At 35.4% G+C, this 24,088-nt stretch overlaps 1 protein-coding gene across 1 annotated transcript; it reads right to left on the bottom strand.

Moving 5' to 3' along the window:
- Positions 1-694: 694 nt before the first annotated feature.
- LOC110823601 (Insulinase (Peptidase family M16) family protein) lies at positions 695-23,582 on the bottom strand. The gene is made up of 19 exons (XM_088214098.1): positions 23,073-23,582; positions 22,738-22,813; positions 21,736-21,782; positions 21,316-21,428; positions 20,568-20,641; positions 20,336-20,431; positions 20,125-20,244; positions 12,190-12,423; positions 11,435-11,583; positions 10,846-11,002; positions 10,312-10,461; positions 9,594-9,970; positions 9,232-9,381; positions 8,567-8,749; positions 2,593-2,796; positions 2,376-2,482; positions 1,964-2,117; positions 1,344-1,465; positions 695-1,240 (listed from the first exon to the last, which is right to left on the bottom strand). The coding sequence occupies exons 1-19, from the start codon at positions 23,472-23,474 to the stop codon at positions 997-999; spliced, it is 3,159 nt and encodes a 1,052-aa protein (XP_088070224.1). The 5' UTR covers positions 23,475-23,582; the 3' UTR covers positions 695-996.
- Between the last annotated feature and the right edge of the window lie 506 nt (positions 23,583-24,088).

Below are 24,088 nucleotides of genomic sequence, written 5' to 3' on the forward strand. Positions count from 1 at the left end.
TCAAAAAGGTCCCACGTGGACTGTTTCAGAAAAGAACAAAGAGAAACAGATCAATGAGTGATTGATTCAAGCACCCTTCAAATCAATCTCCCAAAGCTTCACAACCACCAATTTACAGGAACAAGCAGTGCAGTCTTTCATTTTCTTCATCCATTGTTTCCACAACTTCATACAGTTAAAAACTAAAATTTATTAGCAGTTTATTATTTCAATTCACTATTCAGTTCCTTCTGGTCCTGTCGTCCAAATCAAAATGATATCTTTTCCTGCAGATGATGCTATCTGCATTCTTACCATAATTTATCGAAAGAGTTGTAGAACAAGAATAAAGATATAAATAACATACCTCCCAGTTTCTTACCATTGCCACTGTTTTTTGCTTGAGATTGCACAAGACACCGCAAGCATCCAACCAGTCTCACTCACTGCCTTTCAACACGAGAAAATCAATCCCAATCCAAATAATTAATTTGAAATGATTCATATCTTGCAGGTCAGTCCTAACCAAAATAATAAATGAAGGATTCACATCTTTTTAGATCAATTTAATTTGGTTAGGCTGCTCTAGATTGATCAGTTCAGGAAAGAGTGCCACTTAAATGACACACTTGCACATAGTTCGGTTCAATTTCTATTCATTTACAAAACTATATGTAGATATTATATATATCATGTATGCATGTGGTACTAAGAATGATAAAAGAATGGAAATTTAATTGAAACAAACGTGCAGTAAGAGTACAGACAACAGGAGATCCCCAACGAAAAACAAAATATCCAAAAAATGACTCTAATACCTTTCATATTCTTGTCTATTGAAACAAAAATGTGGCGTCCAAGGATTAATCAATAACAAATGGTCCTGTCATTGTTCTTGAAATTTTTATTTTTCTCTAAGGTCAAAATAAATAATTTTCAAATGGATCACCTTGATCAAATTAAGGCTTCAATGGTACCAAATTTCTAGGTATGCCATGTAACCAAAAAACAAAGTGCTCAACAAAAGCTTGGATAGAACTTTTCCGACATTTTGAAGGCCATCACATCTTTAATGACATACACAGACTTTTGTTGTTTTTCAGCCTCTTTCATGTCTGTGTTGCAGCCCCATATACGAACTGCTAGTCTCCGACGCTTTGGGGATGACTTGAGAAAATACGTTCTGTACCAGTCAATAACATCCTTCTTCTGAATGCTTCTGAGTTCATCTGCTTCCTTCTGTGACATGTCAAACATATACCTGACAATCAAGAACATCTATTAGGACTGAGTCTGAAACAGCAAGAGCTTATACATATACTGTACATGCCAACAGTCATGGTGATATAACAACATCTTAGTACCTTTTATCAACAATCTGACCCCAAAATCGATTTGTTTCATATGTGAGAGATGGATCTTTTTCCAGTAGCTTGGCAACTAGCCCATTTTTGTAATCATCAAATGATTCATCATCAAGCCCTTCCTACAATTGCAATACATTTTCAAAATTCAGAGATGAGCTGTATGTGTTAGATGATGGCACCAATTCTGAGGCTTCTGTGTATTAACCAGAACTGAGGCTTCAAACAATGAGTTAATAATACATGGATAAATGAACTCAAGAAAACTATGCGCAATAAAATCAAAATGTGCATCTCATTGACATTGAAAATAGAAGGTCAATTTTGGCACCTCAAAATAGATCAGTCAGAAAGACAGTCAAAAAAATTTGTGACTAGCAAAGTCAGCATCATGCTTTGGCTTTTCTCTTCCCCCCAGAAAAAGCAAGAAAGAATCATACATTGGCTGACAAATAGACACAGCATAGCCTTTTCATAAACTAACTACAACTAACTGCCAACCTTACACAACAGAACAATGATAAACAAAACACGAAGTAAATTGCTTGGACATGGTTGACATACTATCATATAAAAGCTAAAAAATCTTGCTGAATGCATAAATCAATTCCGGTGCTTACCAGCAATTCTTCCAGTCCATTTATGAAGCTATCAATCCTACTCTGCAAATAAACTGGATTGTACTTGGACGATTGAACAGAGAAACAAAATCCATGAATGCGATATGTTATCCGGGGGCTACATTCGACAACATAACCGAGCTGCTCTTTTGTTCTAGATTTACAGCCAAATGGAAAATTTGGAAAGAAAAAACAGATCAGTGGATATAACTTCATTTTTAGATTAGATATGGAAATACTGAGGAAAGGCATAAAACAAAAGCAAAGTAGGAGAATGCGAACATAATAAGTTTCATGGATCATGGGCAATTGCATATCTCATGAGGAGAAAATGAAAAACCTAATAATCAGAAAGTACAAAAAGAAATGATAAATTAATGGTTTAGATCCCTTTAGCATCAGGGAAACCCACCTTAACTTGTTGAAAAGTGGCTCTTCCACAATTTCATCGAAGAGGTCAACAAAGGCCTTCAATTTTGCTGTTTCTCTTCCTTCCTCAGGCTCAATTTGGAAGTATAGCTGCAGTACAAATTGATACAGAAATCCGAGAAAATAATAAATGTACAAAATAAGAATTACATAGATAGATATGTTATATCAACTCGTATACCACTAGGAAAATAGTCTACCTCAATGACAGAGTTGGTTTCAGATTTATTCTTCACACTGACATCCATTACGAGGTTTGCACCAGAAGGAAGACATAGTACATTCTCTCCTTGCCTCATTTGCAATGGGAGTGGTTCCACAGGAAAATTACTCTTAAAGATATTTGATATATTAATTGCTTCTTCTTCTAACAAATTACCGTGGCAAAGGCCTTCAATATATAGCTGAACAATAAGCATATGTATGTAAATAGTACTAAAGTGAATTACAGTCCGAAAGCAGATTAGAAAACAAGGCCTACCAGTTAAGATGCAGGTTTTCCCAACAAAACTGAAAGAACAAACAGAAGTTTGATGATAACTCAACTCATATATTACCAACAAACCATAATACCATGTCTTTCCCACATTTAATCCATCCTTTCTAGCATGTAAGTTGACTTTGTTTATTTGTGCACCCGTCCTAGAAGCCTCATATTAAGGCTAACCAGGACATAGGCGCCCAAGATAAGTTTATTGGAAAAACCTATGTGCGAGGGACCCATGTTACAGCAGGGAAGGAGGCTCCGGTTTCCTGCTTTCCAATTTACTGTCTCAACCAGCAAGGAAAAAATTAAGGTTCCTCGGAAGAACCTATTTGATGCAGAATAGGAGGTTTCAAAAGTAGACATATTTCAATAATAGAAAATATGAGACATAATCAATAAAGGAACATAAACATTTTGGAAGTTAACTAAAACAAATATAAAGATTTGATTTCCTTTCCTAATTTAATAAAAAGGAACCGGAATATTTAATTAACTTTTCTAAATTTTGAAATTTTTATAATAAAGGAAAATAGGATGGTTTGTTTTCCTATTTCTTAGATTTTCCAGATTTCTTATTTCCTAGATTTCCTATTTTCCTAGTCCTTTCTATTTAATTTATTTTTTATTTAGTAAGTTTTCCAAATTCCTATTTTTGATGTACCTGGTGCCGATAAATAGGGTATCTAGTTTAGTTATTAAGTAGATTATTCATCATTAGTTATTAAAAAAAACCCTAAACCAGAAAAGAAGGTCAGCTTGTTTGCCAGCCACCATCAGGAGGTGGTTGATACCGCTTCCAGCAGTAGCCTTAGACGTTCCCAGTCAGCAAAACCCCAAAACCCTGCTACAAAACTACTCTTGAGATTTTTAGAAGTGCTCTTTCACTTTTTTAATGTTAGTTGGCTCAAATTTGTGTTCTTTATTCATTTTTCCAAGTTGATATGAACGAAATGTGTTTAGCGTCAGAGGAAAATTGGATGGATTTAAAATAATGAATGTTGTTCTTTTAATGACATTCTATCGAGTATATGGTTCAGTTACAAATGATGATTTATGATATTCACTTCATACAAAACGTTTGGTCAATATGGATATGTAGAGAGAATTAAAATAAATTGACATTCTACAAGGTTGCAAGCTTTTTTAACCTATGAACTTTATGAATATGCTATTTAAGCTGGAGATTCTCATCAAGGATGCTACTTATATGAGAGATGTTATCAAAGAAAAATATAAAACTATCTCTTGATGTCTAAAATAGTGAAAACAAATGTTCCACCTACAAAAGACCAGTTGTCACAAAAGCAATATGACACTTCTTATTCTTATAAAGTTTTGGAGGATATGAAAATATATATTCAAGATTTAAGTAATAAGATTGATATGTATGTACTAGACTAGACAATTAGATACCCAGCCTGTAATCACAACGATCCAATCACAAGAGTGAAACTCTACCAATTGAGCTATATCCCCCCAAATCAAATGGGGATGCATGAAGGAGTCATGTGCTTCTTTCATTCTTTTCTTTGGCATAATTGAGCTATCCTGAACTTAATCGGAGACCTTACTCGTGAAGTAAATTATCACAGTCGAACCAATTTTAGAGAGAATCAATAGATTCCTTTTCGGAAGTAATTCACCATTTTGAATGTAGCATACAACTCGCTTCCGATATGGCTCTCATAGGTTCCCTTAACCAAGTCATTGCCTATGAGTTGTCAGTTCGTTCTTTAATAGGCACACGGAACAGAGCCCTAGGCAACTCTTATTGCTTGATACGGTTCCCATAGGTTCCCTTAACCAAGTCATTGCCTATGAGTTGTCAGCTCGTTCATTAATAGGCACACAGGACAAAGCCCTGGGCTCCTCCTATTGCTTGGAAGTTTTTGGTTTCATATTCTATTTCACTCCCCAGTGGATGTTCTTTTCACCATTCCCTCACAGTACTATTTCGTTATTAGTCATCTATGAGTATTTAGACTTTCAAAGTAGTCCATATTGATTCACACGGAATTTCACGTACCCATTGCTACTCGATAAGAGCATAGTCTACTTATATATAATGATAAAGTGGCCCATTCAATTCTTTTTTGTCCATTAGTTAAGTCCTTTTTTTTTCTTTTCATCATGGGAGGAGCAATTTGGTAGCTCACAAGGCTAATAACCTTTAAATCATGGGTTCTAATCCCATCTCCGTCAACATTTCTTGACAAAAAGGATTGTGATGTTTTTCATGGGATAGCATGTCTCTTTATTAGTTCCTATTAGTGCTTTTGATTGAAAAATCAATCTGATTTAATTTATTTTGTACCTTTCACTCAATGAAAAAATGTATCAGATTCTATAAGATCAAATTCATGAGACTTTAACTTTAAAATCATCTCAATGTTGGACCTTGGACATATAATAGTTCCAAAAGTGAATCTATTTAGAAAAAAGATTAGAAGAGATTGTGAACGAGGCTGTTATTCCTGCTGATCAAGTTGAGTTTCGAGCAGTAGATCTCTCAATTAGTTTTAAGCAATGTTGTTGAGGCTGAAACAATGATGTTCCCGTTAAGAAGCAAGAGGTCTCGTCTAAAAATATTGCTCCACTTATTTTGGCTCCTAACAACAATGAGGCAAGTTTGTTTCTTCTCCCTTCATGAATTTTATCATTTTTAATGGCTCTTTATATCTTTAAAATCTTTGATTTCGGAAACATTCATGTATTCTCATTACAATTACAAGTTCTGCAAGCTTCGATATTAAGACATTATAAAACTGATATTCTTTGTACTTCAACATTCAAAATCTCGAGGTCAAGTTTTCACCCAGTGAGGAAGGATGATGCAGAATAGGAAGCTTTTAAAGTAAACATACTCAGGAATATAAAATATGAAGTAGAATCAACAAAGGAATATAAACATTTGGGAAGTTAACTGAAAGGCATATGAAGAATTGACTTCCTTTTCTAAGTTTTAAAAAGTTTTATAATAAAGGAAAATAGGACAATTTGTTTTTCTATTTTCTAGATTTCCTGTTTCTTTAGTCCTTTTCATTTAACTTATTTTCTAGTTAGTAGGTTTTCTAAATTCCTATTTTTGATATATTTAGTGCCTATAAATAAGGTACCTAATTTAGTTATTAAATAGACCATTAATAATTATGATTCAAATATTAACATATTTTTTTATTATTGAGATCCAAGAGCTCCAAATTTTGGTTCTTAATAAAATTTCTCTAAGTTTTACTTTCACGTTCTCTTTGTTCTACATCACTATTTAGTTGTTTTAGGATTTTATTTTTCTTTCTATCTTTAACTTTTAGAAGTTTAAATATGATTTCCAGGATCTCTGATTCCTGGTTGTCTAGTAGTAGGGGTCTTATTTTAAAATAGCATCCCGATAAATATCATTATTATCACCAACAAAATTTCATCAGCTATTCAGACAAAAGAGAAACAGAATTTATTGATCGGAGGATCTCTGTAACGAGCCTCAACATAGGTTAGAAAGGCCAGAAGTCAGCGAAACAAGCAGCCAGCTTGCATTAGACTTCTTGCTAACAGGCTCCTTACCTATAATGCAGATCCAGGACCAACAAACAGGTACCAGAACCAGTGGATATGGGAGTTTTTTAAAGCTTTTAAGCAACAATTCAAGTTGTTCCTCAAACAATACCAGGAAGATTGGACCATATCAGAAGAACGCCAGAAAGAACTCATGATTCAGATCATGAGTTTGTTGCATGAGCTGAGTGAGACAAAGAACAAAGCTGCAGATGCAGGGGCCTTAAGAAGCGGACAAAAACAGGACAAGCATCACGTAGATGCCAAAAAGAGTGCCAAAGGGGTGTGAACTGTACGCAGTTGCCAATCTTGATCTTCCACACTACGAAGGCAAGATAGATCTGTTGGGCGGGCTAAACTGATATGAGCATATTTTCCAGCATCAACAAACAGCCGAAGAAGATGAGGCTGGCTTCCTTTCCCTTGGAGGACAATTCCCAATTATGGTTTCTTAAGCTGGAACGGCCCTGCCAGAACTTCACATGGAAAATATCAAACTTATGCTTCAGGCCAGGTGTCCTTCAGAACAAGCTGGGAAAATCAGTGAAGCTGCAGCAGAAGTAGTAGATTACTTTCTGGCGTTTCAAGCAACTTTTTGCCATACCTTCTTTTCTCACACAAATCCAAGAACTCAAAGATTTTGTTAGTGGTTGCAACATCAGAAGAGAATAGATTCTGGACATATTTCACTGATAAGATGGATATATATATATATACACACACACAATTGTAATGTTTTTATATTATTAAGGTACTTAACTTATTCAAGAATTAGTATCTATAGGTTCATTAATACTCTAAGTTTATTATTCCCAATTTTGTTAGGATCTAATTTTGTTATTCTCTGTTGTAGGTTATTGCAGCTTATTGGCTATTTTTTATTCAGTAGAATTCTTAGATAGAATTAAGAATTTCAATTTTGGTTGTAATCTACTATTATAAATAGGGTACCCTACCTTAGTTATTTGGTAAATGATTTATAGGATTACCATTCAAATATTAAGTTATTGACTTATTGAGCTCCAAGATCTCTAATCTTGGTTCTAAATAAATTTCCTTTAAGTATTGAGTTCAACATCTCTTTTTTCTACATTAATTAGTATAAGAGCCTAAATTCACTTCATCATGCTGCTCGAAATTTTTACCCAAGTTTAATAAAACACAACCCTACAGCAAAAAGCAAAGAAACAATCCTGAACTAAATTATCCACCAAATAGGAGAGAGCAACATCACATCATGGCACAACGAAATCCCTAGCCAAAGCTGGGAGGTGGTTGACACCGCCATTTTGTTGACTTCTGAGGGTATCGATCGATCTACCCACCAAATCTTAGCATCTACAGTTGCCAAAATTTTTCTGACTCGCCAAAAGCCCACCAGATCACTGCTAGGAACACTAAAATTCCTCTTTCCTAACTGCAACGAGTGATGCCAAAACCAAATCTGAAACCAATGCATCCAGACGAATCCTCCGCCATAGATTGTTGTTGAAAGTTTGTCAAAAGCCGGCGTTACACCCACACATCAATCCAATGCATATTTTTGGAATGTTGAAGCCTTTTGTTGACCGGATAAAACCAAGTCTGGTTCAACCATCTATGCACCGGTTCTTGATATCTTCATACTAGTTCTTAAGGCTTTTAATCGTGTTTTTTCATTTTTCAAGGTTAGTTTGGTCGAAAATTCTTGTTCTGTATTCACTTTTTGATAGGTCAACAATTTAGAAAAGTGAGTCAATATTTATTCATGCATTCTGCCAAATTTATTTGATTTAAGATGTACATTAAGTTTTCCAATTGGATTAATGGAAGAGAAAATGAAGCTAATACCAGTAGTGTTATGACATCATGAGGTGGAGGGCTTGAATGATGGCTTATAGACATTGTTCATATGCTTATTGACCCTCCTCCAACTAGTGAACTTTTTGGTCTTTTGGACCAAGTAAAGTATTGTCTCGTAAAGATGTATCAAGAACCATTAAGTCAATGGGAGATGCACTTCGTCCATTATTAATAGCCTTGGTTAGTGATCAACTTCTCAAGCACTCAAATATCTAAGTGAAACTTGAAATTGCTTCCTACATATGTGAGCCAAGTAGAATTAATAGCACTATATAAAATGGTCAATGTTTTACCTGGGAACGAAACTCGGGAATAAATGCTATCAGATCATCAAAAGACAGATCATTTAGAATGCGCAGCTTCTCGTCCACGTCATAGAAACTTTTACACAGAAGTTGTAGTCTCAGGTATGTTGAATGACTTAAAGGCTTCATATTTGCATTTCTCAGTTTCCTCTCCATATTCTCCTTAATAACCTATATATTCATCTCCAGTTGTCACAAAGTAATAAACACGGATAATTTCACATGAAATGCGAAGTAAACTTAGGATCAAATATGTGGCATTGTAATTACAATTATATGATACATTATGAAAATAACTCGAAAGAGAGATTAAAACCTAGCACTCTTTATCATGGGATCAAGGCTGCAGACAATAACCTATATATTCATTTCCAGTTGTCACAGACAAAGAAAAGAACGATAATTTCATATAAAATGCAAAGTAAACTTAGGATCAACTATGTACTGTAATTACATATTAACGTACATTATGACAAGAATGTGAAAAAAGATTAAAGTCCCTATCATGGGATCAAGCTAGGACATGTACAAGTGGCAGCTTCCTTCTCAAAATGCGAATGAAGCACTAACAGCCAAAAGAATATATATACACACACACATATATGTAGCATACAATATATACAAGCAAGATAATGACCAAAGCATGTAATTACCTTAAAACGATCATTTGCTGGCAGGAAAGACTTGGCTATCAATAAGAGCTTAGACAAAAGAGTTGGAAGCTTATCATTAAAACCATAAACTTTTAGCTCTAGCTTGTCATTGACAACAGATACAGAAGTTTCCAACTTCGCCATACTGGCCTGTGGATAAAGAATTAAGAGCATGTCTTATGAAAAGAACTCGAATCAAAACCAAAGAAAATGAGCTAACTGAAAAAACTCGTAACTACTTCTAAAGGACAAACCATCATAAATTAAATATGCTGAATCCAAATTAAGTACAACTTAATTTTCTTTCAATAGGAAAACAAAAAAAAAAAAAATATATATATATATATATATACGCTGTTAACCTGATATATTGTCTCATTCAAATCATCTTTCAGAAGATCAACAAATAGCTCTGTTAAAAGACTACTCTTGGCATCACCACATCCCCCTTTCAGGTTTATTCGGAAGTACGCATTCGCACGAGGAACTTTGAAAGTATTATCAAGCTTGTACCAGAACTTTATCAGCGGTTCATCAATAATACATCTAGGAGAAGATAAGTTTGCAAGATCATTTCTCTTGTCGGCATGGATAGAAAAAGTACGAGGAATAAATTCATTCTTTGAAGGCAGATGCAATGTAACATCAATTTCAGGAGGATCCTTCCATAATTCCATCAGTGATGGAGGAATATCTTCCTCTGTGTAACGAGATCCAAACCAAGGCTCATTTTGGAATTCTGAGACAGAAACAAAAAAGTATATACAAAGAGTAAGAAAAACATAAGGAACCCTATCACCTCTTTCATGCGTACACAATTTTCAACATCATATTGTCAGACAAGACTTGAGTAAAATTCACATGAACATAATCCAGAGAATATATGTCTAGCAGCACATAAGGTGAGATAATGAGATCAATGTTAAATTCTTTTGTAGAAAACTCTCTGCAGCATGAAAGTAAATTGTCTGTCTGCCACAAACTGACATGATTTGGCAATTATACACCTCAAATAAGACAAATTTGAGAGTACAGTAATATAGAAGATGGGAAATGAAAATGATGGCAGTGAATAGTTACCTTGTGAATTAATGGACTTCGATATAATATCAATCCGCATATTCTCTGGTGTAAATATACCCAGAACAGAAGTTATTATTTCTTCATCCCAAATCTCATGCGCATAGTCCCCAAAAATAACATGCTGCGTCGGATAAACAAGCAAATTCTCTGCAATGGCAGAATCTCAATGAAGTTAATAAAGAAGAAAAAAGACTTTTTTTTTCAAGGGAAAACACGAAATTATTTCCAGGAAGTGGCAAAGGAACAAAAGAGCTAAAATAATATTCCAGAGTCAACATGGTGTTTCCTCTTATTACTAAAAAGATGTTGACTAACTAAAATTGTCAAGCAAACACATTCAGTATTCAAATTATCTTCCTGAACTAAATTACGGAATTGCAAGAAAAAAGGAAAACAATTGCAAGAAGTCTCAACTCTCAATAATAGAAACATCTGTAGAACCCAATATTACAATCAAAAGATATCTATCTAATGCACACAAAAAGAATACTAATCCACATGCATGAAAAATAAATTTAACAAAAGGAAGACCTGCAAGCTGAGCAGCATACTCATCCGGAGGTTGCTCCTCTGCAAACCTGAAGTCCATGTTTCCAATATCCTGCAGTTCCTTAAATATCCATTCCTGAGGAGAAAACTTATCCAGTAGCCTAAGGTATTGATAGACATAGCCAATGATGTCAAAAACCTGCAAAAAGAAATTCATGATGAAAAGAAATATTAGTGAAAGTAGTTTCACGAAAACAACACATTAGTAATGCTGACGTAAATCAGTACATGGAAACCCTTGGCAGAGAAATGCAATGCCACTACCAGGATCATCAACAACTTGTAAGAGGTTCCGGAATGGTGACTGTAGACAGTGGCCAGTAGCAAATGAAAACTAACCATGTACAAGTACCAAAGCAATCCAGTGGATGACTAGGTATGTCAGTAAGTCTTCTAAATAACAGATAATTACATATAAGAAGGACAGGCCACAACTCCAGCTAAAGAAAACAATCATGATTGTGTGTGACAAAAGACATGCATTACATCCCACAAAATTCTATAGGAAAGAGAAATTTGAAACTAAGTTGCTAGTAGCATACTAGAAATAAGTGCAGCAAATAGATGCCACCTTTTCCAAGCCAGAGTCTGTTAGGTGTATGGACATGCAAAATATATACGCAACAGATGACCTATACATTCCTTCATCTCCGACACCAGCAGATAGAGAAGTTGCCCATCCTCTAAGTTTAAGAAAAGAATGTAGGCTCCCTCTGCCCTCTGAAGTTTAGATTTGTTCAAAAAGAAACAGCAAGTTAAAAGCATGAAGTAGCCATGTGGCATATGCATTAGAAAAAGGAAGAAAGATGCTCCGTAGAAATTTATACCATGAACTTTTTTGCCCTAGTCTTTTAGCAGACGTGATTGTTAGGAAAGCCAAAAGGTTTCCTTTATTTAAGTTTTACATTTTAAATTCTTTATGCCTACCAACATAGCATGGCACCCAAAGAACTTGTAGTGCGTTTTTCATGGTGTAGCCCATTGAGAGCTTGAAATCTTCTCAACTTTTCCTCAACAAAATTATTTTACTGATAAGCAGATGTTCCTGGAGTCGTTGAGGATTATATTCTTGCGATATTGCAAAAAGTAAAAAAACAAAAAAAAAAAAATTGAACAAAGCATGCTTAACAAACCCCCTTTCATCCGAAAGTAAATATGAAACTTTGAGGAAAAGAAAGCCCCTCAAACAGTCGACATCATATGAGGGTGGTGCTAGGTATTCAGGATCTATCATTATCCTTCAGAGACAATAAGCCTATCAATTTTTACAATTAACCAAGAACATTTGCCTTTCCCCATTAAAAAATGACAGAAGAAAATATTTACCATGCCCAAGGAGGTGGGCTAAATAATCTTCTGATTTCTTCAGATAATCTTGACGAAGGCATGGCAGCGTCCATGTCAAGTCGAGTATGTGAACATCTTTAACTGCCTCTAACCTGTAAAGTTTACCAGCTGTCCAGATAGGAGCTTCCACCCTGAATTCTGGCTTCACTTGAGGACCTTTTCTTACATTGGAGAACAATTCCACAACCCAGTTCTCAAGTACATCAAGAGAATCTGCAAAATCTCAAATTTGTTAAAAATAAATAAATACTCTCAAATAATGTTCCACATCTTGGTAGATGCATGAAAAACTGCATTGTAACTTGCAAAGAAGAAAATTCGCACTACTCTTTAGACATCACCATAATGACAATAAACCTCAAAATCAAGCTATCTATTATCCAACCCAATGACCATTGCCAAGTCCACCGTGCAATGTCTAGCAATGTGTTGACACAGACCAGCAACCCAGCCTGTATAACTATGACTAGAACTTACACTCAAACCACCTCGGCGCCATCCCAATGTTGAGCCAATTCCAAAGTTGCCTCCAAAAAAGTCACAAGAATCCTACCCACACTCATAAATTATATGAAGATTTTGAGAGTAGGAAAAACTCCTTTTTCATCTTATTTCATCAATGGTTTTGTGCCTCGTTTTATGGGGAAAACAAAAAGAAAAAACAAAACAAATTAACAATCTTTTCTACTAAATGACAACTAGCAGTCTGTTACGAATGCTTGATTGTCTAACAAGAATAAAATAATAGTGAGCAGTAACAGTAAATATAACTTATCCTAATATTTCTACACTTCCCCTCAATCTAGTTTACATAAATGTTGAGTAAGCCTAAATTAGATATCAATTTGTTGAAGGATCCTTCGAGAAGTGCCTTTATTAAAATATCTGCAGTTTGCTGACTAGTAGGAACATGGAGTATTGTAATAGTTTGATCTTCAATCTTCTCTCTGATGAAGTGCCGATCTATCTCCACATGTTTAGTTCGATCATGATGTACAGGATTTTTAGCTATGCTGATTGTTGATTGATTGTCACACCATACTTTTATGGGAGTAGTAACTGAGAATTTTATTTCCATTAAAATCCTGTTTAACCAAAACCTCTCACATATTCTATGAGCAAGTGACCGAAGTTCAGCTTCTGCATTATTTCGTGATACAACAGATTATTTCTTACCCCGCCAAGTGACTAAGTTTCTCCATACATAAGTACAGTACCCAAATGTGGATCTTTTATCAGTTACAGAACCCGCCCAATCTGCATCTGTGTAGATTTCAATATTCTTGTTCATTGTTTTCTGAAAAAATAATCCTTATCCTGGAGTCTTCTTAAGATATCTTAGGATCCAATATACTAAATTCATATGATCATCAGTAGATTGATTCATGAATTGACTTGCAGTACTAACAGCAAAACTGGTATCAAGTCTAGTATGAGCGAGATAAATAAGTTTGCCTACAAGTTTTTGATATCTTTCTTTATCAACTGACTTGTCATTGGTTTTAAAACCAACTTTTGTAGTCGTTTCCATGGGTGTTTCTACTGGTTTATACCCAAGCATCCCTGTTTCTTTCAGTAGGTCAAGAACATATTTCCATTGTGACATATATATCCCTTTTTTAGAACAAGCAAATTCCATCCCCAGAAAATACTTGAGTACTCCAAAATCTTTTATCTCAAACTCCGTGACAAGAAAAATTTGAAGTTTCTGAATTTTCTCTATGTTATCATCTGTTAAAATAATATCGTCAACATAAACAATTATGATTGTTTTCTTACCTGAGACACTGTTCTTAACAACAAAGTATGATCAAACTGACACTGCTCATAACCCATATATTTGACTGCTTTAGTGAATCTGTCAAACCAACCTCTCGGAGATTGTTTTAGAACATGAAATATCTTTCTGAATTTACACACCTTGTGAGATTCATATGTGGTCTCATGCCCGGAGGCACTTCCATATATACCTCTTCTTCCAAATCACCATTGAGAAATGCATTCTTTACATCAAGTTGACAGAGAGGTCAATCAAGATTAGAATCAAGAGAGAGTAATACCCGGATAGTGTTGTACTTAGCCACTGGGGCGAATGTCTCCTGATAGTCTATCTCGTAGGACTGAATGAAGCCTTTAGCCAGTAGACGAGCTTTGTACTGATTCACACTTTCATCAGGATTGGGTTTTGTAATGAATACCTTTTGCACCCCACTTTATGTTTTCCAGGTGCAAGTTCTGTTAGTCCCAAGTCTTATTCTTTTCTAAAGCCCTGATCTCTTATTGAATAGCACCTCTCCTCTCTGGTAGTGCAAGGGCTTTATGAATTGTTTTAGTTTCAGTGGAGCTGTCATCAAGCTTACTTACAAATGCATGATACTTTGAAGACAAATTGCTGAATGAAACATAATCCTGCATAGGGTGTCTAGTACAAGATCGAGTTCCTTTCCGCAAAACAATAGGTAACTCAGTATCATAGGCTGTAATAGTAACAATATCAGAAATTGTGTCTGAAAACTTATTACCTGATGTGTTCATACTGCTCGGAACTGGAATAGATTCATGGCAATGTGTAGTTGGTTCAGAATCTTTATTAACTGGAGTTTTGTTTCTCCTAATAAAGACACGTAACTCTTTATTGATAATAGTAGGTACAGTTCAAGTTCAAGTTCAGACTCTTTGATACTGGTTTCAGGAAAATTTGAAGAAGACTCAAGAATAGACTAGGGAAGAGAGGTGAGAGGTGGTGTACTTATATCTCATACTTGGTATTCCTGATTAATAATGTCCCTCTGAATATCAGTAGTGGGATAAAATGACTGGTTTTCAAATAAAGTAACATCCATATTGTTGTAGAAACGATGGATCCTGAGATAAAAACATTTGTATCCTTTTTTATTTGGTGAATATTCAACAAAAACACATTTAAAGACCATTGGGTCAAGTTTACCCCTGAAGTGAGTATGAAAATGGACATAGGTTGAACAACAGAAAATTTTGTAGGGAAGGGTATGAAGAATATGAGATTGTGGAAAGGTCTTTAAGAGTGTATCATAGGGTGTTCGAAATGCAAGAGTTCAGGAGGGCATGCGGTTTATCAAGTATGTAGCGGTGAGAACAGCCTCTCCCCAAAGAAATTGTGGAACCTAGGTAGTCAACATGATTGATCGGGCTATTTCAAGAATGTATCTATTTGTTCATTCGCCTACGCCATTTTGTTGTGAGGTATTAACACGGGAACTTTGATGAATAATGCCGTGGTAAAAAAAAATAGTCTCAAAATGATTTCAAAATATTCACACCCATTGTCTGATCTCAATACTTGAATTTTAGCGTGAAATTGATTTTGAATCGTAATGTGAAATTTTTAAAAAATTTAGCCAATTTCATATTTTTCTTTCATGAGAAAAATGCAAGTGATTCTAGTATAGTCATCAACAAATGATATAAACCATTCTGTCCCAATGATATTAGTAACCCGAGATAGACCCCATATATCACTATAGATTAATGAAAAAGGTTTTATGAGTTTGTAAACTAAACTGAAAAATGAATTTCGAATATGTTTGAATAGTTGACATACTTCGCACTGAAAGGAAATTGGATTTTTATTTCGAATTAAAATAGGAAATAACTTTTTCAAGTACAAGAAATTAGGATGTCCTAAACGGTAATGTCATAACATAATGGGGCATTCCCTATTTAAATTGTTTACAGATTCAGAATTAGTACATACTGTATGATAACTTTGTCTACTAAAAGAAGAATTGTCAGCTTACAGTAGATAAAAACCTGAATCCATACTAGCATTGCCAATCGTCTTTTCCGAGTCCAAATCCTGAAATTCACACAGTTTAGAGTTAAATGTAGCTACACAATTCAAGTCTTGTGATAGTTTGCTTATTGACGGGAGATTGCAATTCAAATTTGAAATGTATAGCACAGAATACTTTAGCTTGGGTGATAGTACAATTATTCTTGTTCCTTCGATTTGGGAACTGGAGCTATCAGCAATTTTAACTGAGAATTTACCTCTACACTTACTGTATTCCTTAAATAGTGAGATATTCTCAGTCATATGGTCGGAAGCACTCGAGTCAATAATCCACATGCCCCTTTTTGAGAAATAAGTTGAGAAACCAGAAAAATTACCTTTATGAGCTGTGGAAGCATTACCAAGAACCATATTGGGAAAAAACATTTTCTGAAAAAAGGTTGATCTGTTCAGGACTAAATAAACTTTCAGTAGGAACAGCTGTAGCTAATTCCACCTCAATTGAGATAAAATTGCCCCGATAAGTTGGTGACTTCTTTTTAGCTGGCTTCCCACGAAGCTTCCAGCATCTTCCACGAACGTGCCCAGGTTTTTTACAGTATTCGCACCATGGTCATCCCTTCCGCTCAGTCACCCGACTTGTGGGAGCTACAACAGCCTCGGGTGAGAGATAACTGCTTTCAGCAAGGTTATGGCTGAGTTGCGATTCATCCATCATCACCTTCTTCCTGCTTTCTTCGCGTCGCACCTCAGAGAACATCTCTCTGATGTTCTGGAGAGGTTTGGATCCAAGGATGCATCCTCTTATCTCGTCAAGGCATTTGTTCAGTCCAAAGATAAATTTGAATATTCGTTTCTGTCCCACGATGCTTCGCAATCTCCTGGTGCCCTTTGGACAAATCCAAGCATGTTCCTCAAAAGCGTCAAGCTACTGCCATTTTCGGGTAAGAAAATTGTAATATTGGGTTACCGTCTTTTCTCCTTGGTGCAGGTTGTGAAGACTTGCTTCGACTTCGAAGATGGCAGAAGTGTTGTCATGGGTGGAGTAAAACTCACGAGCTGCGACCCAGATATCGTGCACAGTCTCATAAAGGAGAAAATTTTCTCAAATCTCAGTGGTCATTGAGTTCACCAACCAAGGCATAACAAGATTGTTCTCTACTTTCCATGCCTGAGCATTTGGATCATTTGCGGGAGGTGGTGAGAGCTCTCCAGTGAGGTATTCGTCCCGACCTTTCCCTCGGATAAACATTAACACCGAGGACGACCATTGTAGATAGTTACTGTCATTTAGTCGATGGCCAATAACGAAAGAAGGAGCCTGATCAGTGAGAGTATTGTTGTAAGGCACCGGAAGATAGGAGACCGAAAGGACTTCAGGCAGAGAGGAAATCTGTTCATCCATTGCCTATTGAATGCAAGAGGGATGCTGAAGAATTTGGATCAGGTATGCTCTGATACCATGAAGATTTTGAGAGTAGGAAAAACTCTTTTTTCATCTTATTTCATCAATGGCTTTGTACCTCATTTTATAGGCAAAATAGAAAGAAAAAACAAAACAAATTAACAACATTTCCTACTAAATGACAGCTAACATTCTGTTACGGATGCTTGGTTGTCTAACAAGAAAAAAATAACAGTAAGCAATAACAGTAAATATAACTTATCCTAATATTTCTACACTATACTTTCTTGCTGCCACACGTCCATTATTTGCAACCCTGTTAAGATTGCATGTCTATAACTTTTGTGGAGAAGGGCACATTTGTGAAATCTCTCAATTCTATTTTTTTTTTTTTTTATTGCTAAGGTGGAAGGAGCTGTAAGCATTAAGGAATACCAGCCTATAAGTTTAGTGAGTTGTATTTATAAACCTGTAGCGAAGGTCTTCGCAAGGAAAATGGCTAAAGTCTTGAACAAAGACATTGGGGAGAACCAACATGTATTTATGGAAGGACGGCAAATTATGGATATGGTGTTGAGAGCCAATGGACGAACAATTATACAAAAAGAGAGATGGGGTGTTATGCAAACTGAATATGGAGAAGGCGTATGATCACATGAATTAGGGCTTTCATTGATTACATGTTGACAAAAATGAGTTTTAGAGCTAAGTGGAGACAATGGATTAATGCATGTATCACTACAACATCTTTTGCGGCTATGGTGAATGATGGCCCATCAACTTTTTGCAGAGCACCAAGAGGCATTAGGTAATAGGATCCTCTATCTTCCTCATTGTTCATAATTGTTATGAAAACACTAGGAAGCTCAGTTTGTTTTGCGGGTGCAAGATGGGTGACAGAGAGTCGGCAAAGGAAATAACACACTTATTTTTTGCCGATGACACATCAGTAGTTTGTCAACCGGATGAGAGGTTACTACTAAACCTTTGATGCGTTATGCTAGGCTTTCAAGTTGTGTCCGACCTCAACATCAATCTTGCAAAGTCTAAGATGAGTAGATTGAGAGCAAATCTAGAAGACTAGCAAGAATTTTGGGGTGAAAAATTGCGAATCTGTTGATCAAGTATTTGGGTATGCTGTTGGATGCTAACTATAAAGATGTGAGAACACGAGAGCCTGTTGTTGCCAAATTTGAGAGAAAACTTGTAGGGTGAAAGAGAAATTTACTCTTCAAAGGCGGTAGTTTAACCCCCATCATAAATACACTAGCCAATCTTTCTATATACTACATGTGCCTTCTATCAATTACGAAGAGTATTGCCAATAAGCTAGAAACAATACAAAGTAGATTCCTATAAGGTGATTCGCAAGAGAAAAGGAAATATCATTTGGTCGCTTGATAAATGATTAAAAGACTACTAAGTCAGGGAAATTTAGGAATGAGATCCGTCTTTGAGATGAGCAAGACTCTTCAGGGGATGGATTTGGAGATTTTTTAAGGAAAGGAACATCTAATGGAGGAGAATCATTGAGGCGAAGTTTGGCACTTAGAGGGACGTATTCCAGAGTATCGACAAGACCATATAGGCCAGAGTTGTGAAAAAGAATTTGCACAGAAAAAGAGAAATTTCAGGAGTGCCTTAAGTGGACAGTGGGAGATGGGGAGAGAATCAGTTTTGGGTCTGATACTTGGCTTGATGGAACGGCTATGAGAGCGAGGTTCCCAAGGATTTTTGCTATTGCACGATACAAGAATATTTTTGTCAAAAAAGGTGTTCGCCAAAGGAAAGGGTAGGAAGGAGTGACATGTGGAAGTATTGTGAAATCTTAATGATTGGGAGATAGACGAACATGAATCACTGTAAGCATTTTGACCTCAATTTGTCCTAGTGACGATGAGGACCAACCTCTATGGACTCTTAGTTCATCGAGACAATCCACAATGGAGATTTTTTTTTACAAATATTGACCAAGAGAGAGCCAAACAAAGGAAACTTCCCATTTAGACAAATAAGGTGACTAAATGCATCCCCAAGGATAGCATTTTTTGGTTGGAAAACAACTCTTGGAAGCATCTTGACTATTAATAGACTTATGAAAAAATGGAAGATTTTTTTGAAAGTAATGAGAAAATGGAAGACTATGGTGAACTAGTATTGTTTATGTAAGAAAGCGGAGGAAACATGCGATCACATCCTTCTTCGCTGTCTCATTGCATACAGCTCATGGTCTATGACTTTTGGGATTTTGGGGTACAACTAAGTCATGGCAGTTTCACAAGTTGGAATAAATTTGGATATGGAACGGTTTTCCGAGTCGGAAGAAGTATTTGGGACTCATTCCATTAGCTATTGTTTTGGTTGTCTGGAAGGAAACGAATATGAGAGTTTTTGAGGGAATGGAGGAGGGTATTAATAAAATTTGAGAGAGATGGTTCCAATCTCTTGGATTTCGATAACTAAATAACATTTGTACTCCATAGAGAACTTGGCGAACTAATTGATATGCTAACCGATATGTAAATTGTTTTTGTATATGGGCTTTGCACTCCCTTGGTGCATGTAATTAGTGATACACGTTTGTACTTTTTATTTTTTTAAAAAAATAAAATATTTGGAGTAATCCATATAACGAAACCTCTACCAAGTGATAATTTGTTTACACACATGTTTCTGATAATGTACATAGATATAACAAAAAGAAGACATCAATAATAAAGGTGAAAAGAAGGTTTACCTCCTCCAATAACCACTAACTTCATTGACCCACCATGGTAGTGATCTTTATACAGTTTCATAATATGTTCCCGCAGGTTGATCCCTTTCTCCATGGCATCAACTAAGCTTTTTTTATTTCCTTTCAGCACAGGCAATATAATGAGTCATTCTCTATTAAAAACAAATAAATAAAATAGGAAGTGGGATGTGAGAAGATATTGCAACCATACCCCAAAAGAATCTGTTAAATGGGTGACCTGGTCCAGATGTATGGCACTGGAGTTGTTGAAGGCGACAGGCATCATTTTGCAAAGCCTGGTTAAATTCTATGATGCAGTTTCAATTGTGTACAAGTTGGACAATATGGAATTTCATCAGTAATTAACCAAAAGCAAATGAACAAAACTAAGCCTTTTTTCTGAAAGAAATGAGAAAAAGTAGAATCATATTACTAATACACACCTGAATCCACAGCAAGGACTTCCCGTTCCATGGCTTCAATTTTCATGAGCGGAGAAACAAAAAATTGGGAAAATCTGACAACAGAAGGGCCATCACGAGAGGCAATAATGCAAAAGTTACATGCTAAAAAAATAATAATAAATGAAATGAACAGTAACCTTAACAACCATATTGTGGAGCAGAATGGTTGCAATTTTGCTAACAAATCAAAATTGAAAACACATCATCAAGATGTTATTATAGGATGATGTATTTCAAACTTTTAAACGCTTAGGAAAATAAATATGATTAACACAAATGCATTTGGTAGTAAAACCCAGCTTAAAAACAGGAGCATCAATGAAATGATTGTCATGACAAAAATGCTGCCTAAAAGAATAGTAAAGCTGTATCCCATTGCCACACAGCTGAAGTTCTTATAATAGCAAAAGATCGTTAAATATCACATAAATTCAACTTGTAAGTATGTCAGGATAACCTTTTAAAAGAATCTTATTCTTCCTAAAAGATAAGAACTTCAACCTTCTTTTAAAATGTACTTGCAAACACAGATATCAGATAACAAGACAGCCAAGATCGATGGAGACAGACTATGCATCAGTCCCATCTATGTTTTCACCAACAATAAAAGAAAACAAAAACTAAAACAAGTCACTTTCTTATCTAGAAAGGGGGAAATGTGGAAGAACCAAGCAATACCACCTTCAGAATAACTCAAAATCTGTATCCTTGAAGAGCTCACATTTACCTTTTTAAGGCGCCTTTAAGAAATTCTTGCTTTACTTCAAAATGGTAACAGGTATGCTCTGTTTCTGTGTATGCATTTGATGATCCTCCATGCTTGGACAAGTAACTATCATACTAACAAAAGAAACGAGTCAAACTAATAGGCAAACGACAATTATACTACCAGCGAAGTATAGTCTAGCAGAAATATGTGCAATACTCTAGACTAAGCAAACTGTCTGCCCTGATGTTCAACCAAATTTTGAAAAAAGAAAAAGCATGGCACTTGAATCTTATCAGATGCATCTACAGTTAAGAACATAATGTTCGTAGCATCTCCCTTATTAGCCTGATAAAAATTCTGATACTGCTAGTAGCCTCATTTCACTTTGGTAGCAACAAGACCCACATTCACAAGTAGTGCAAGAACAATGAAACAAACCTCATTTTCATCTGGGAAATCAGTACTCCCCATGAAAAGCATGTGCTCTGCAAACATTGAGTTAATTAGTAACAATGCATCAAAATCGATAGGATGTCACATTGATACAGCAAATAAAATGATAATTTATTTATTCAAACGAGAGAAGAAATTAAATTGTAGGTTGCAGCCCTCTCAGAGAAAAAGTGAAGAAGAAAGTAAAATTGCAAACAAGGTTCAAAGCAACAACACAATTAGATAGTCATTAAGATTCTCTGGACTAATGGGGAATTTGAGCTACAGCAGATTACCACTTAAATGTTTACCTCTCCACAAGTGAAGCCTTTTGTATGATAATTTCCTCAACTTCTCTTGTATTTTTTCAACCCTTAGCATTTTGTAGATGTAGCAATACAATCAAATTCTCTTAAGCCAAGAACCTTCAACACATTTTCTACTCTCTTGTATATGGGTGACATCTCCTTTAGTGCTTGCTAATGTACAACTTTTTATCTCAAAAAATGATTTCTACCAAACTTTTTGCTCTCACTTATTTATGCAAAAGAGGAAATAACCAATTATTTCCCTGGTCTAGTTCATTCACCTCCCATCACATTGTGTCAATTGAAGTTACTTAGGTGAAGATCTAAATCTTGGGATTTTCTTTTATTTTTCCTTGTAAGGTCAAAAGTCAAAACAAATTTGGAGAGTTTCAGGAAGGTTTCAATTTCTAATCGTGCTACTATGGAAGCAGTGGTTGTTGAAGTATGGAATATCAGATTTTAAGTTTCAATTTCCAATTGGATTTTCTTTTTTTAAACATAAGGGGATGACCCTTCTCGCCACAAGCTAGCTCATGATATGGAGAAGTTCAATAATAAACAATTCTTTTGGATTGCAAGGATGCTAGTCCCAAAATCTTATCTTAAATTTTTAGACAAACAGGAGATATTCACATAACAACACCTCCTCACCCGCGTGACCACACAAACAGAGGTATTGTTAAAAGAAAAAATAATTTACCTAGAAAATGAGCGAGACCCTGTGCCTCAAGAGGGTCAAAGAAGCTGCCCATTGCCACGCACAGTGCAGCAGCCGCCTGCAAAAGCAAACCGTACACTTTCCAGTCACATTCCAGATACAAAGGCAATTACAGAATTCTAAAAAGAAGAAAGGAAAGATAAACTCCCACCACATCTCCTTGCCTTATGAACTCTGACAGCTATGTTTAACTATAAGTGACATCCAACCAAGATAACCGAATTTATAGCAATAATAAGAGTGCAAAGAATTCAAACTTTCGAGTTCAGCTTTCAGATTAAAACACAAAAGATAAAAGGTGAAAAAAGCAAATGAACCTTCTTAGTTTGAGAAGCAACTCCATTTCCCTTTCTCTTAAGTTCATTTGCATCATTTTCATCATTGTAATCGCCATCTTCATCAGTTTCCTCGCCCTCTCCTTCCTCTTCCCCTTCCTCTTCATCATCGCCTTCACTGTCTTCACTATCACCATCCTCATCATCATCATCATCATCATCATCATCATAGTCTTCTTCTTCTTCCTCTTGATTATCCTCTTCTTTTTCGCAATTATCTCGGGTTTTAGAATCTTCGGGAGATCCTCCAGCGCAAATCTCCGGATCGTGAACAAGCAGAGCACAGAGTCCATTCTCGAGCTCAATCACTCTGTACAGCCTTCCATCGTTCGGCGATTTTATCACAATATTATCGGAAGAGAAAACACAACGACTCATTCCCATTTCCTCTCTCTCAGCTTTGATGCAACAAAACCAGAGAGCGAGGTTGCCGATAGATCTCTCCTACCGCACCTCCGCTCTCTATTTTTAGGTCTTCTTTCTCTCCTCTTATATCCAACTCCAAGGAACATGAACAACAACCATTTCACGGGACAATCACGTGACGATATATGAGAAGTTTTTTAAGGACAAATTACAATCGTTGTCATAATTTTATTCATAACATTTTTTAATTGTAATTTATTCTAGAATATTATATATTTATTTTAGAATATCTCATATACTAATAGTATACTATATGAAATAAACGTAATTTCCTTCCATATATATTGTTAAAAACTATAAATAAGCTCAACAATATGGTTTCAAAAAAATATAAATTTTAAGAATTAATTTACAATATTTAAAAAAATTAAAAATTTAACTGTATCATCTAAGCATAATTAATTAACTAAATTGATATAATTTCTACTTACTAAATAAAATACATACAACTATTAAAAAAATCAGTACAATAAATTAGAAATAATGGACATATATATATTTTATAATTTCGATCTAAATGGTCCAAATTATTTAATTTAAATAAGTCATAAAATTGATATAATTTTTCTATC

This window comes from Carica papaya, chromosome 2, assembly GCF_054855325.1.
Source record: "Carica papaya isolate Zhongbai chromosome 2, ASM5485532v1, whole genome shotgun sequence".
NCBI lineage: Eukaryota > Viridiplantae > Streptophyta > Magnoliopsida > Brassicales > Caricaceae > Carica > Carica papaya.

Excerpts from the sequence above, each read along its gene's own strand:
- LOC110823601 (XM_088214098.1), bottom strand. The coding sequence starts at position 23,474 with ATGGGAATGAGTCGTTGTGTTTTCTCTTCCGATAATATTGTGATAAAA. Across the intron at positions 20,432-20,567 it reads AGTCCTTGCTGTGGATTCAG|AATTTAACCAGGCTTTGCAA; the intron begins GTGTGTATTAGT and ends ACTGCATCATAG. Across the intron at positions 2,797-8,566 it reads TTCCCGAGTTTCGTTCCCAG|CTATATATTGAAGGCCTTTG; the intron begins GTAAAACATTGA and ends CTTATTGTTCAG.